Source organism: Carica papaya, chromosome 4 (genome assembly GCF_054855325.1).
Source record: "Carica papaya isolate Zhongbai chromosome 4, ASM5485532v1, whole genome shotgun sequence".
NCBI lineage: Eukaryota > Viridiplantae > Streptophyta > Magnoliopsida > Brassicales > Caricaceae > Carica > Carica papaya.
In genome coordinates, this window is record NC_142312.1 from 7,871,319 (window position 1) to 7,886,033 (window position 14,715).

At 34.0% G+C, this 14,715-nt stretch overlaps 1 protein-coding gene across 1 annotated transcript; it reads left to right on the forward strand.

The window, feature by feature from the left end:
• Positions 1 to 4,687: 4,687 nt before the first annotated feature.
• LOC148266239 (uncharacterized) lies at positions 4,688 to 5,615 on the forward strand. The gene is made up of 2 exons (XM_088218374.1): positions 4,688 to 4,897; positions 5,460 to 5,615. Exons 1-2 carry the CDS (start codon positions 4,688 to 4,690, stop codon positions 5,613 to 5,615), a joined length of 366 nt encoding a protein of 121 aa, XP_088074500.1.
• Positions 5,616 to 14,715: the final 9,100 nt, after the last annotated feature.

The following is a 14,715-nucleotide window of genomic DNA, read 5'->3' on the forward strand; positions in this document are numbered from 1 at the left end:
CATGATCATTTGGCTCGTTTGAAGGTCTTGCACATCACAACCAAGAGAAGAAAATTTAACTAAACAATTCTGGTCAGTTAATTCTCCAACAGAAACTAAGTTGGCAATTAAATGTGGTACATAAAATGCATTAGGCATATATAAGGATTTTTTAGCTGTATTAGGTAAGCATATAGTAGCAACTCCTTTAATTGGTAATTTTCTTCCATCAGCTGTTGTAATTGACTGATTTAAAGAACAATGTTTGATTTCAGAAAATAGGTGTTTTTGGCCAATCATGTGATTAAAGGCAGCAGAGTCAAGATACCAAGGAGCATATTTAATTCCTTTACCTGATAACCCAGCAACTGAAAAAGCAGAAGAGATTGCACCTGGAAGAGTTGACTGCATTGTTTCTTGAATCATCTTTTGGATTGTTTGAGGAGTAAGGAGGGTCTCATTAGCACTTTCTTATTCTTGATCAGACTTTGTAGCAATAAAAGCAAATTAGCTCCATTTTTTTTTTCAAAATTCTGCAATCTAAAATGATTTGTCCTGGCTTCTTGCAATAGTTACATAAATGTGACCGAACTTCTTACAATGTGACTGAACATATCTAAGTTCATTGCTGTATCTGCACCGCTTCTCTACCTCCATATGTTTTGGCTCAAATTTACCACTTGAAGTGATAAAGGCTGCATCAACTGTATTGGATTTTATGTCCAATTTTGCCTGTGTATTTAGTCAAGTTTCTTCATGAACCAGATCTCTAAGAATAGACTCCATAGTCATATTTCCTCGATTGATTAGTGTAGCCCTTGCATTTTCAATTCTGGTCAAAGTTTCATGAGAAATTACATCACTCTTCCACGATATCTTTCTTTCTTAATCTCCTCATATGCTGCACTTGAGATGGTATTTAATGATATCATATCCTTATCAGTCCTCAATTTTAATATGTCAACATAAAAACTATGAATATCTTTTCCCTCTTGGCTGATGTTTGCGATCTCATATTCAAGTTCGAACAACCTTGATTGATTAACTTGAGAATAGATTCTTTGAAAATGTTCCACATTTCTGTAGCAGTTATGAAAGATTTGAGGCTCAATGCAATATCAGGTTCTATTGAATTCAATATCCAGGTAACAATTTAAGCATTCTTGGTTCTCTGTAAACTCTTTGCTGCTTTGTCACGAGTTTCCTTTTGAAATCCATCAAGAATAGCAGAGAGTCCTTTTCCTTCAAGAAAAATCTGAAATCGAAATTGCCAAAGAGTACAATTTTTCCCTTTGAATTTGACAGATATGGATTCGAACTTGTTGCAGTCCATATTTCTATCGAACACAAATTGAGAAGAAAAGGAAACAAGTTCAAGACTACACCAAATCCTCTAAAGGGTAAAAAATAATTCTCAAAAGAATTATCAAAAGTGTATTACGGAAGCAAGGCTCGAGTACAGGGATATATATATATATATATATAAAAAGAAACTTGTCTAATTATAGTAACCTAGAAAATGAAGAAAAACTTAATTACAAATATACAATTAGAATCTCTAAATAGTAGGAGACAAACTAAACATTTGAGAAGTGATCGACTATAAATCTGGCACAAATCCATAAATTTATTCCTTGCAAATTTATAAATTTATTCTTCTTGATAAGGGAAAACAACTGAGTGAGTTGTGAAGTGAGTTGTGAGAATTGAAAAAAGTGGGCGAACCAAAAGATAGGCAAAATATGTGAGACATAGAAAAGAAAAGCAGCAGGTTTATTTACTCTTCTTATAGCAACAGTAAATCATGATCACCACTAGCAACTTTGTACAACTAGCAATTCCCTACTTCGATGGCCAATGTAATCATTAGAGCATACTAATGGAGAACATCTTAGGCTCCAATGAGTATTGGCAGGTTGTTGAATATGGAGTAGCAAAGCCAGCAGCCAGAGTAAAATTGTCCAAGATACAAAAGATGGAGTTAGAGACATTGAAGCTGAAGGACCTTAAAGTTAACAATGATTTTTTCTAAGCTATTGATCAAGCAACTTTGAAGAAAAAGTATCAAGGGAACACGAAGGAAAAGCCGGTACAACTTCAAGGACTTGGGACTCTATGAAGAAGAAGTATAAAGGGAATATGAAAGAAAAGCGAGTACAACTTCAAGGACTTTAGACCAAATTTGAGAATCTATCATGTGTTCAACGAGTCAGTTACTGATTTCTTCAAAAGAGCAATGACGATCACCAACAATATGAGGACCCAAGGAGAGAAGATAAAGGAGATCACAAGTACTGAAAAGACCCTTGGGTAGATGACATCAAATTTAATTTTGTTATATGCTATAATTGAAATACTTTTAATTGATGAGTCACAAAGATCTTTGTTGGCTGATAAACGATTACCAGGAAGAGAAAGTGGAGAAAATATTGAAGACCTCAGAAAACCATGAAACGGAAAGGTGATAGAAGAGGAGGCAAAGGCTGTTAAAGATAATGCAGAAATTAGTAAGTCACATGTTTTGCTTATTTACTCACATGTTTTGCTTGTTTTTAATTAGTTAATTGATTGTCCTAGTCTTGTGGTCAGTGGGTTAGGATCAGATTTTTAAGGGGATGTATTTATCTAGTTGCTGAAGTAGTGAGCTTGTGGTTGCAGCTCGTGTACAAGTTTGCTGGATGAGAATAATCAAAGTGTGTCAGTTCTTCAACATTTCTATTTTCTGTCCATAATCTGTTTGATAAAAGTACTGAGTGAATTTTCTGATATAATGCTTAGCCTCTCTTGATTTTGCAGTCAAACAGAGAAGTTCCTATCCAATTCATAACCAGTTTAAAGTTAATGTTTAGTATTAGAGTAAGGTTGTATAGGAGAATGCAAACAACTCCACAGTTGCAAGTTCAACTCTCCCCTCACTACTATTATTCAAAGAAAATGACTATAAAATATGGAGCATAAAAATGAAGACTTTCTTTATTTCTTAGGACTTGTGGGAGCTTCTTAAGAAGCTACAATAAAGCAAGTATTTCAACTGAAGTTTTTAAAGAATCAAAAAAGAAAGATGCTAAACCTCTTTTTTTTATTCAACAAGCAGTTGACGACAACATCTTTCACGAATTGCGCCTACAACGAAGTCACAAGATGCATGGAATGCACCATAAATGGCCTATAAGGGGACTGTCAATGTTTAATCCGTCAAATTGCAAACACTTAGAAGACAATTTAAAGAGTTCTTCATGAAGGATGGTGAGACTATGGAGACCTATTTTTGTAAAATACTAGAGGTCGTTAACTAGATATATAGATATAGTGATCAACTATCAAAGCAAGAGGTTGTTGAGAAAGTACTGCAAAGACTTCCAAAGAAATGATCACGTAGTGGTTGTCATATAAGAATTTAAAAACTTGTGTCAACTAATAACCTATGAATTGTTTTGCTCATTGCAACCTCATGAAGATAGACTGAACAAGTGTGAAGAATGTGGTGCTATAAATGCATTTCACACAAAGATACATTTTTCTAAAACAAATCCTAATTAGTCAAGTAACAAGCAAGAATGACGAGGCTATATTGGTAATGGATAAAGAGAGGTAAAGGTGATCAAGGTGGTAGATGTGGCAGTTATAATCCCAACAGAAGTACCGAGAATGGTGAGGCTCAAAATCCAAAGTCGCAATGTTTTTATTGTAAGAAACTTGGTTACATTGCAAAGTTTTGTTCACTCAAAACTGAACATGCAAAATTTACTGAAGAGAAGGAAAAAGAAGATAAGATTGAAAACTTGTTTTTGGCTTGTGTTACTAGAAATGGATGTTTGTCAAATATATGGTATATGGATAGCAGCTGTAGTAATCATATGATAGCAGATTTGAATGCTTTCATCAGCGTAGATAAGACAATCAAGCAATGTGTGAAGATGGGAGATGGTATGATTCATGAAGCAAGTGAAAAAGGGACTATGAAGGTAAATTCTAGTCGTTTCAGCTATATTAAAGATGTTCTTTATGTACCTGAATTGAACTCAAGTTTGTTGAGTGTGGGGCAATTTTAAGAGCAGGATATACACTTTTTTTCATGATATGTCATGTGCTTTTTTTCCTGATGAAACTAAGAAGCACATATTGTTCAAGACGTCCATGGTTGATAACAACATATTTCCTCTCTCTTTGGAGTGCAAAGATCAAGCACTTGCAATCTCCTCAAATGATAATGTCTGGTTACGGCACCACAGATATAAGCATCTAAACTTTAATAACTTGAAATATTTCTCCAATTAAGCTTTGGCGGATGGTTTACCTGTAATTCTGAATGTGAATTACATATGTGAAAGTTATATGTTCAAAAAACAACATCGAGATACATTTCCAAAAGGATTGGCAAGAAGAGCATTAAGTCTGATTGAGCCAGTTCATGCTGATTTATCTGGCCCTATAAGAATTCCTTCACTAAATAACAATTAATATTTTATTGTGTTTGTTGATGATTACAGCAGAATGATTTGGGTCTATTTTGCGAAAGAAAAGTTTGTTACCTTTCTTATTTTTAAGAACATTAAAATTTATGTTGAGAAGTAAAGTGGGGATAAAATCTGAAGATTCTCATAACTAATTGCGGAAGTGAATTTATTTCAGTTGAGTTCAATAATTTTTGTGAAGATTGTAGCGTTAAAAGACAATTGACAGCTAGTTACACAACCCAAAAAATCGTATGGCGGAGCGAAAGAATAGAAATATAATGGAGATGGCAAAGTGCATGCTGAGTGCAAAAGCTCTTCCAAGATGTTTTTGGACTGAAGCTATTCCCAGAGCCTTGCAAAATCAAACACCTTTTGAAGCTCTTAATTGGTGGAAGCCAAAGATACCCACTGCAAAGTTGTTAGCTATATTTCTTATGTTCATATTCCTTCTCAAAAAAGACGTAAAATTGATGAAAATAGTGTCAAATTATATTTGTAGATTACAAGAATTAAATAAAAGGGTATCATTTTTATGATCCTGTCACTAGAAAGCTAATTATTAATCGTAATATAGTGTTTGATGAGAAAAGTAAGTGGAATTGGGATGAGAAAGAAGTTTGTTTATAATTGCTTGAAGCTGATGATGACATTTGTAATACTCTAGCAGTTCCAACGAATGGTAATGGTGATGATTCGAACCCTTCCAATCCATCTAGCCTATCGGGCCCGTCAATAGCTACATCTTCAAGTTCAAGCTCAAGTGATACACCTCCAAGAAAGTGGGGATCTTTGAAGGAGATTTATCAAAGAACTAAATGTTGCTAAATTGCACAAATTGAAGAATCTAACTGCTTCAAAGATGTTGCAATCTCGAAAGAATTATGTGATGCTATGGATGAAGAAATGAAGGCCTTGGAACGAAAAAAAACATGGCAACTTATTGAATTATGTAAGGGTAAAGAAGCAGTTGGATTGAAATGAGTTTATAAATTGAAGTGAAAACTTGATGGCTTAATTTAAAAGTATAAAGCATGGCTGGTTGCTCGTGGTTACATGCAACGTGAAGGTATTGACTTCAAAGAGATGTTTGCTCTGGTGGCAAGATTTGACCCCATAAAGGCTATTCTACCTATAGCTGCACATTATAAGTGGAGTGTTTATCAATTTATTGTCCAATAAGCCTTCTTAAATGGTTTTTTGGATGAGGATGTCTATGTGGAGTAGCTGCCAAGTTATGAAGTGAGAGGGCAAGAGATAAAGGTGTGCAAATTGAGAAAGGCATTTTATGGCCTTAAGCAAGCTCTAAAGGCCTAGTATGCGAGGATTGATGGCCATTTCAATAGTAGAAGTTTTAAAAAAAGTGCTAGTGAGTCTGTTTTGTATGTAAAAGTAAAAGGAGTTGATGAGGTACTTATTGTTTGTCTTTATGGTGATGATTTAATCTACACTAGCAGTAGTCCTATTGTTGGCTAATTTTAAAAAGTTTATGATTGTAGGTTTGATATGACTGATTTGAATTAGATGAGCTACTTTTTGGGACTACAAATACATCAAATTATATGCAAGAGTTTTTATTTGCCAATAAAATTATGCAAAAAATCTTTTTAACAAGTTTAAGTTGCAAGATTACAATATGGTGAAAACTCCAATAGCAACTAATCAAAAGTTTAGTGCTAAAGATGAAGAAGAACAAGTTCATGCTCATGTTTATCAAATCTTTGTAGATAGCTTACTCTATCTCACTAACATTCGGCCGAACATCTTGCAAGTTGCTAATCTTTTGTCCAGGTTTATGCAAAAACCAAGCAGGATACACTATGCGGCAGCAAAAAGAGTGTTAAGATACTTGAAAAGAACAATTTAATATAGTCTATTTTATAGCATCAGTAATTTGAATTTGCATGGATATTCGAATAGTGATTGGGTAGGTTGTGTTGATGATCGCAAAAGTACCCCAGGATATATTTTTGGTTTGTGATCAAGTGTCATTTCTTGGAGCTAAAAAAATTAAGCATCTGCAACTTTATCATCATCAAAAGCTAAATACATAGTTGTAAATTCAGCAGCATGTAGGCAGTATGGTTGCAAAGAATTTTAGAAGAGATGAAGCAAAAGTAAGAGGCAGCTATGATCTATTGTGACGATTAGTCCACCATTACGATTATGAAGAATCCTATTTATCATAGTTGCACAAGACATATTAAGACTTAATATCATTTTATTTAAGAAATGGAGGAAAAAGGAAGTATTCAGATTGCATACTACAATGCAAATAACCAGTTAACTGATATGTTTACAGAACCTCTTCTTTCGGAAAAGTTTGAATATTTTATACAAATGATTTGTCTTGTAAATTTGTGCACTATGGGGGAGTGTTAAAGATAATGCAGAAATTAGTAAGTCGTGTGTTGCTTATTTAGTCACTTGTTTTTCCTGCTTTTAGTTAGTTAATTAATTGTCCTGTTTTATGGTTAATGGGTTTGTGTCAGATATTTGAGAGAATGTATTTATCTAGTTGCTGAAGTAGTGAGATTGTGGTTGCAGCTCGTTTATAAATTTGTTGGCTGAGAATATATATTGTATCAGTCTTTAGCATTTGTGTGTTCTACCCATAACCTGTTTGATAAAAGTCCTGAGTGAATTTTCTGATTTATTACTCTATCTCTTTTGATTTTGTAGTTAAGCATAGAAGTTCCTTTTTAATTCATAACCATTTTAAACAAAGGCATAGGTAAAGTTAGAGAGAGAAATAATCATAACATCCAACAATGACACCACCAGCACTGAGAAAATTAATCTCAAGGAAAAGGAAGAGGATGCGGAGGCCATATCTCAACAACTCACAGACCAAAGTCAACAAATAAGTAAAAATTTAAATGCTATCGATGTCATAGGTATAGCCTTAGGTCAAAATGTCAAACTAATTTGAATAGCTAAAATGGAGAAAGAACTAACTTTGCAAAAAAAAAATGATGTTTTGTCTGGAAGGTGTTTTATGTAAATGAATAAATTGAACAAAACTTGCGGTACTTAGATATTGGCTGCAACAACTACATGTGCATAGATAAGAAGGCATTCTTTAATCTAGATGAATCTTTACGCAACACAGTCAAGCTTGGTGATAACTTGATAGTAGTTGTTATGGGAAAAGAACGGTCACTCTCAAATCAAAGAAAACACCATCCACATTGTCTCTAATGTTCTTTTTATTCCTAAAATGAAGATTATTTGCTTAGAGTGGATCAATTGTAAGCAAAAGACTATGAGAGTTTGATAAAAAAGGGAGTACGCAAAATTCAAGATATAAAATTGGGTTAAATTGCTCAAGCTAACATGATTGGCAATTATGCATCTCCTTTATCTTCTTAATACCGTTCATTTATATTTCTCAGTAAAACTAAAGGATAAAGCATGACTACGAAATTTTAGGTATGGTCGCCTGAACTTGGTGGATTGAAGACTTCACAGCAGAACAATATGGTGGTAGACCTTCCTCAAATTACTACTCCACTCTAATTTGTGAAGAATATGTTGTTAACAAGCAACACTATAATCAATTTCCACAAGGAAAGTCATGGAGAGCAAAAAAATACATCACAGAGGGTGAATTTTGATCTTTGAGGCCCAATAAATCCACCTCCAAATGGAGGTAAAAGATATATAATTACCTTTATTGATGATTTTAGTAGAAAAACTTAAGTATATTTCTTATTTGAAAAATCTCAAGCTTTTAAAGCTTTCAAAAACTATAAAGTACTGGTTGAGAAAGAAATAGATAGCTCGTTCAAAGTTCTTCATATAGACCATGGCATAGGATATGTCTCACAAGAATTCGTAAAAATTTTTGATAACTTGGAATTAACAAACAGCTAATGACAACTTACTTGTCTAAACAAAGTGTAGGTCGCAAACAAAAAAATCGTGCTATTTAAATACAGTGAAGCCTTTTGGTGAGAAACGATATTTGCATAACTTTTTTGCTTGAAATAGTTAATTGGAGCATTCTTGTATTGAACAAGAGACCTACATGTGTATTCAAAATATGAAATAAGAGAAAGCATTGAGAGGTAAAAAATATTTTCAAAACTTTTAATTGTGTTGCTATGCCCATATTCCATACCAGAAAATGGAAAAACTAGATGAAAAAGGAGAGAAATTATTTTTGTGACAGTAATCTATCAAAATCTTACAAACTTTACAATCCTATCACTAAGAAAATTGTTATCAGTCATGATTTAGTTTTAATAGAGAAATGCTTCAAATACCCTTCAGTTATGACATAGTTAATGAAGATGAGAGGCCACAGCCAGCAAAAAATGATCAACAACTTCCAGATGGCCCAGCAAAATATTCCAAACATACCAGCAACGTGTTACAAGAAGTCCTGAATGGATATCAATTATGAGGTAACTGGAATTGACTAATCTAAGAAGCTACTCACACATTTTGCTGTATTTTCATATTTTGATACTAGAAATTTTGAAAAAGTTATCAAACAATCAAAATGGCAAAATAAATGGATAAAGAAATTATAGGCATTGAATAAAACAACACAAGGGAGTTGATTGGTCTTTCAGAAGGGCACAAGATAATTGGTGTCAACTGGGTGTACAAGACGAAGTTAAAGTAGAATAGAGAAGTTGACAAGTACAAGAGCCGTTTAGTCACCATACAATATTCATGCCTATCTTTCTGTTGGACGTGAAGTAGACATTCTTGCATGGTGACCTTTAAGAACATGTATTTATCAATCAACCACTTGGCTGTTTGAAACTTAGAATAAAAAAATAATAATAATGTCTGTGCACTCAAAGAGGCTTTATTCGAGCTAAAACATGGTTTACTCTCTTGGTATGGTCATATTAAAACTTATTTTTAAAAAGAATATTTTTAAAAATATGCATATAAGCATACACTCTTCATTAAGATTGGAGGAGGAAAAGTTCGTGTTGTGCGCGTATGTGTTGATGATTTGATTTATACTGAAAATGATAATGCTATCATTATTTGAATTTAAAAAATTATTGAATCAATAATTCTAGAGGTTTAGAGCATTGCCCATTCTTGAATGTGCAATAAAACATAAAAGGAAAAAGAGGATTTTGATATAATCGACAACTTCATCTTCTTGTCCCAATTGCATTTCTTAAACGAAGTTTCACAGACTCACAGACTTAGAAAGAGTTTGTGTCTACTTTTAAAAAAGAGATGGAACATGAAACAACAAACAGAAGAGGTTTTAAGAAAGAGAAAAAGAATTAGAAGTTGGAAATGGCTGAAATATGGAGGAAAGAGCCTCAAAAATAGCTGAAGCATCTCGTTATGGAGGAAAGAGGGGACAAGATGCGGTCAAGAGTGTTTGCTGCTTAAAATGAAAGATGGGTTAAGGAAAGCTAAACTGTGAGCAATAGAAAATTCAAAAAGAAAATCTTAAGACTTACTTACATGTTATATATTCCGCAGTCTGTACATATCCAAAAATCAGGGTTATTTTTTCAAAGATGAAACTTAGTACCAAGGCTGGCATGAGTACAGGTAAGGGGTGCTCGGTTGTAACTTTTGCTGATAGTTTATACAGTGTTGAAGTACTTTATAACTAAATGAAAAAATTTCAAAGTATTTTTCAATAAAGTTACATTCTGTTTTGCCTAAAAAGATATAAGAGAAATGATTTTGCTTTTTTTCAATAAACAACTAAATCATCCATCATAATCAACTGCCATGAATTGAGAAATTAAGAAGAAAATACCTGAATCACATAAAGGGAACTGCCAATTGTTCATCCAGTTTAAAATATAGGAAACCATCCAAACAATATAAGCCATTATGAAACAAAACATAAAAACATGCAAGCAAGGATTGTTCAATAGTCTGCAACAACTAATTAATAAAAAGAGTCAAGAGCACCGATGGAATCTCCATGCTTCTTCATATCTAATCATTCTCTTCTGGAGGAGGCTCAAGATTTAAGTCAAAGGGGAAAATCCTTGCAAGATTCTGAGTTACTTCAACTTCCTCCATTTTTTCACCTATCAAAAGGAAATTTTAAGAAGATAGAATTAGGAAAGATGAAGTTGACTATGAAAAAAATCTTAATTGGAAGAACTTCTTTCAGGAAAAGGAAAAAAGAAAGAACGTCCAACATTTTCAGCAATAGGTTCTGCCTCGTGATTTGGTAAGGTTTTCTGCAGTCTCGCAGTCCAAGGAAACATCAGGATGTGCATGTCCAGCAGTTTTTTATTAAGCTCATCATCAACATTTGAGAACTGATATTTCTCTGTCTATATTTTAACCGTAACAAGGATTGATGGAACTATTAGTTGTGCAGCTTTGACATGGCAAAGAATCTGTCCACTAGTGAAAGTTAAGAGAATCTTGTTATTTAAATTTATTTCAATAGTAAATTCTCACAGGGTAATAAGATATTCAATTCTGATATAAAATCATCATATTAAATAATTTTTTATATAAATTAACCTATGAGTCTGCAAAATAATGGAGTTTTTATGAACTTACAGCTTCTACAGCATTTTGAAGTTTCTTTGCCATTCCGTGCATCCTATAAATTTTGCGAGTTGCCATGAATGGCATTTCTGCTATATTTCTCTCATGAACCCTACAAATCTATTAAACAACAAAGAAAGTGAAATAAGCTATATAAATTATTTCCAATAAATATGTAAAAGAAACACAAACACAAGTGCAAATTATGTAAGTTTAATATTCAAACAAGTGATGTAGAAACCTGAGGGGTGTAGCACAAATTATCTCTTCATCTTTCTCCAGAATAACTGTATAAAATCCACTAAAATTCAGCCTGGGAAAGTCGGAACTGAGAAAATATAAAGCACGAAGGAATCAAATTACTGGATCATAAAGATCAAAGTCTAATAATAAGATAATGATATATATAGAAAAGCTAGCAAACTAAATAGAAGAAAAGACTATGTTTCATACTTCTAACAACTAGAGACTCAACAATTAATTGGATCATATAGATGAGAAAATGAAGGATAAAAATTGAAGATGTAAAAGAGTTCATACCTACGATGATAAACAACACTTTGCACTATATTAATTATTGTATGATGATCGATGTAGGTCATGAAGCATTCATCCATCACTCTAGAAGCCACTGCTAGTTTAGAGTTGCATTCAACTCTTTAGTATCCACGAGGATAATCATTTGCTTCCCTCCAGGGAAGTAGATAGAAAAAAAGTCATCACCTAGCTCAATTTTATCTCCAACTAGTACTTACAAGTCTACAAAAATCTTCACAGCATCCAGAAAACTCATATTATCCAGTCAATCATTGAAAAAGATGTTCACAACATCCAGGTTGTGAGTTGAATTATCAAGTTAATCATTCAAAAGAGTTAAAAGGGTAGCCAGGGGTCTCAGTGTAATCAATCTGCTAAACCTATCAAGTTTGTCATAGTTAATGCTTTAACTGAGTCCTTTGCTGTAATCTCATTGGTTGAGTGCATTTCTCTTTGCACAAGGTTAGAAAACACGGACTATTAGCCCACATTTTGAGTCTAAAAGTAGTTATGCATATATAAAGTGCATAGTAAATTAGTAATTAAATGTATGGAAAGAATTAAGTTTTACCCTTTTGTAGGCGTTGCCACAAAATCAAAATCCTGGATGCTTGAGATTGAAGTCTGACGTTTCAAGGCAACATCCTAACTATATATATAACTAGCAAAGATTAGATTACAATGGTTCTAATTTGCTTCTTCTTCATTCAACAATAGATTCAATTCTAAACATAGGAAACCTGATAGGGAAAAGATACATACATTTCTTCTTACAGTGAATACATCTTTCTAAACCACCATCACTACCACCACAAAATTTGCACACACAGTAAGGACAATTCCAATCTCCTTGAGGAAGCTTCTGCATTAAAAAAATTCTTAATAATAGATAACAACATTCTACAAGGAAAATTGACAAAGCAAGGTAAGAGAAAAAAAAGTAACAAAAACTTCTCGCCTCCATTTCCTGGCAAATGGGATGAACTGTTGAAGGACACTTGCCACAGCAGAGTAATGATCCTCTGTAATACCCGGACTTAAAATTTTACTCAGGATTGATTTTAAAATTTAAAAAAATATATATAAAAATATAATTTATAAATTTATAAATTTTTATTTAATGTAAAATTAGGAAAAAATAGGTGAAGGATGAAATTGAAAATAATTTTGGGAAAAAATTGTGAAATTTTGGGTTCAGATGGTATTTTTGAATTAAAAAAAATATGCCACGTTGGACCGCCAGTCAGCAACCCTGATGAACCGGAGCACGCTGTGTGGCAAGGCACGCTGACTCAGTACCACGAGGGAGGCCACGTTGGTAATCCGCGTGCTTATGATCGGACGGCCCAAATGCGTTCTAGTTCGCGTGGATGGTCTGGATCTGTTCTCTTCTCAAGTGCAATCGAATGGTTGCGATTAAATGCGATGAAGGATTCAGATTCATTCTCTCTTTAAACTCGATCGTAAAATCGAGATTAAATTGAGATTAAATCGAGATGAACGGTCCAAATTTATTTTTTCTTTAAACGTGATCGGACGGTCAAGATCAATCAGGATGAACGGTCCAAATTTAAGGAAGAGAGGTATAAATATCTCATTTCATACCGAACCCAAACCCTAGCTGCCAGCCCCCCGCCGGAGAAGAAGAACTAATTGCCGATGAAGGGAGCCAACTGCCGTCCGCTGCCAACATCGGAGCCACCTCCGACCGCCAAAGAAGGTAAAATTTCTCCTATTCGCTTAGAATTTTATTTTGAACACCCCCATGGCCACATCAGAGAAAAAAATGACGGATGAGCCGAAAACCAAAAATCACCTCCGATAAGCCCCTTCCTATTTTCCGTTTTGTGCGATTTTTTCACCATTATGTTCACCATGCTATTTTTTATAGGTCAACCGAAGAAAAATGCCCAGCTGCGAAGGTGAACCGGAGGAGGCCTAACATTAGAAAATTCCACTGCCGGTAAGTTTTTTTTTCGACTTTTTTCGGCCAATCGAGATTCTTTAACGTGTTTTCTTGTAGGGATGGATATAAAATCGGATAAAATCGGCCAAAACTAGCTAAAAACAGCCAATCAGAGACAAATCCCTATCGCGGGTGGCGGTGTCGCCATGCTGGAATTCCAAAATTAGTCGGAAAATATTTTTAACATCGATTTTGGATTTTTTGGGGTATTTTTAGGTATGTAAAGCGTGTTTTTATCTCTGTAGAAAAATTTAGGAAACCTGGGGATCGCGAGTAGGCGCAGTAGAAAGTTGAGTATTCGGACACATTCGGGTAAGAATCCCTCACTTTATTCCCTATTATGTAATTGAAGTCTAATTATCAATAATATGGTATTTTGTGTAATTTAGAAAGTTTTGAGAATTAATTATAGATTACTAATGGAGATAGAACCGGTTATTTATTATTTGATTTTACAGCTTTAAATGCATGATAATATACTGGAATTGGTAAAATGATTCAGTTGTGTTTTCTTGATGCATGTTGTTTATCTTGCATTAATTTACGGTTAAATTGTGAAACTAAAAATTAAAGGTAAACAAAAAATTAATTGGTTAAGTGAATGAGTGAATTATAACTTTACTGGATATCCTGTGAGATGGTAGACGGATCAGGTACATAAGGAACCCTACCGTGAACATTGCCTCATACCAAACAGGGTATCAAGGATTGGTATTTTTGGCACTCACGCCGGATAAGGTATGGGGATGACTCGTTTCACCCTCATACCGGATGGGGTATTAAGGGATAGTATTTTTTGGCGCTAATACTGGACGAGGTATGGGGGCGGCTGGTTAGTTGACAAGGTTGGATGTTAGTTCACGTGTAATGGGACATCCCGATGGACCCCCATGAATACCAGTAGACAAATAAAAAGGAAAAATTGTTAGTCTTGTTTACTTGAATATGAGATTATGATGTTGTTGAGCTGTTGTCTCTATAGGTCAGTTTTGAAAATCTCGCAACGGTAGGTATGCAATAAATGGTTTTACTTATGATAAATGAATTTACTTAAATTAAGAGCTCCATTAGTTGTTTTTATGATTTTTACTAACCTTCATTTTCTGTATCAGTGAATAGTGTGATATTCTTACTGGGCTAGTATAGCTCACCCCTTCATTAACTATTTCAGATCAAGAGAACCAAGACTCAGATCCCGATCAACAAGAGGGTTGTGAATAGTTCACCACCCGAACTCCTTCAAAAGCTAGTGAAGGTCGTCCTAAGATATTT

Coding starts and splice junctions, on each gene's coding strand:
- LOC148266239 (XM_088218374.1), top strand. CDS start 4,688: ATGGCGGAGCGAAAGAATAGAAATATAATGGAGATGGCAAAGTGCATG. Junction 4,898..5,459: donor TATTCCTTCTCAAAAAAGAC/GTAAAATTGATG, acceptor TTAATTTAAAAG/TATAAAGCATGGCTGGTTGC.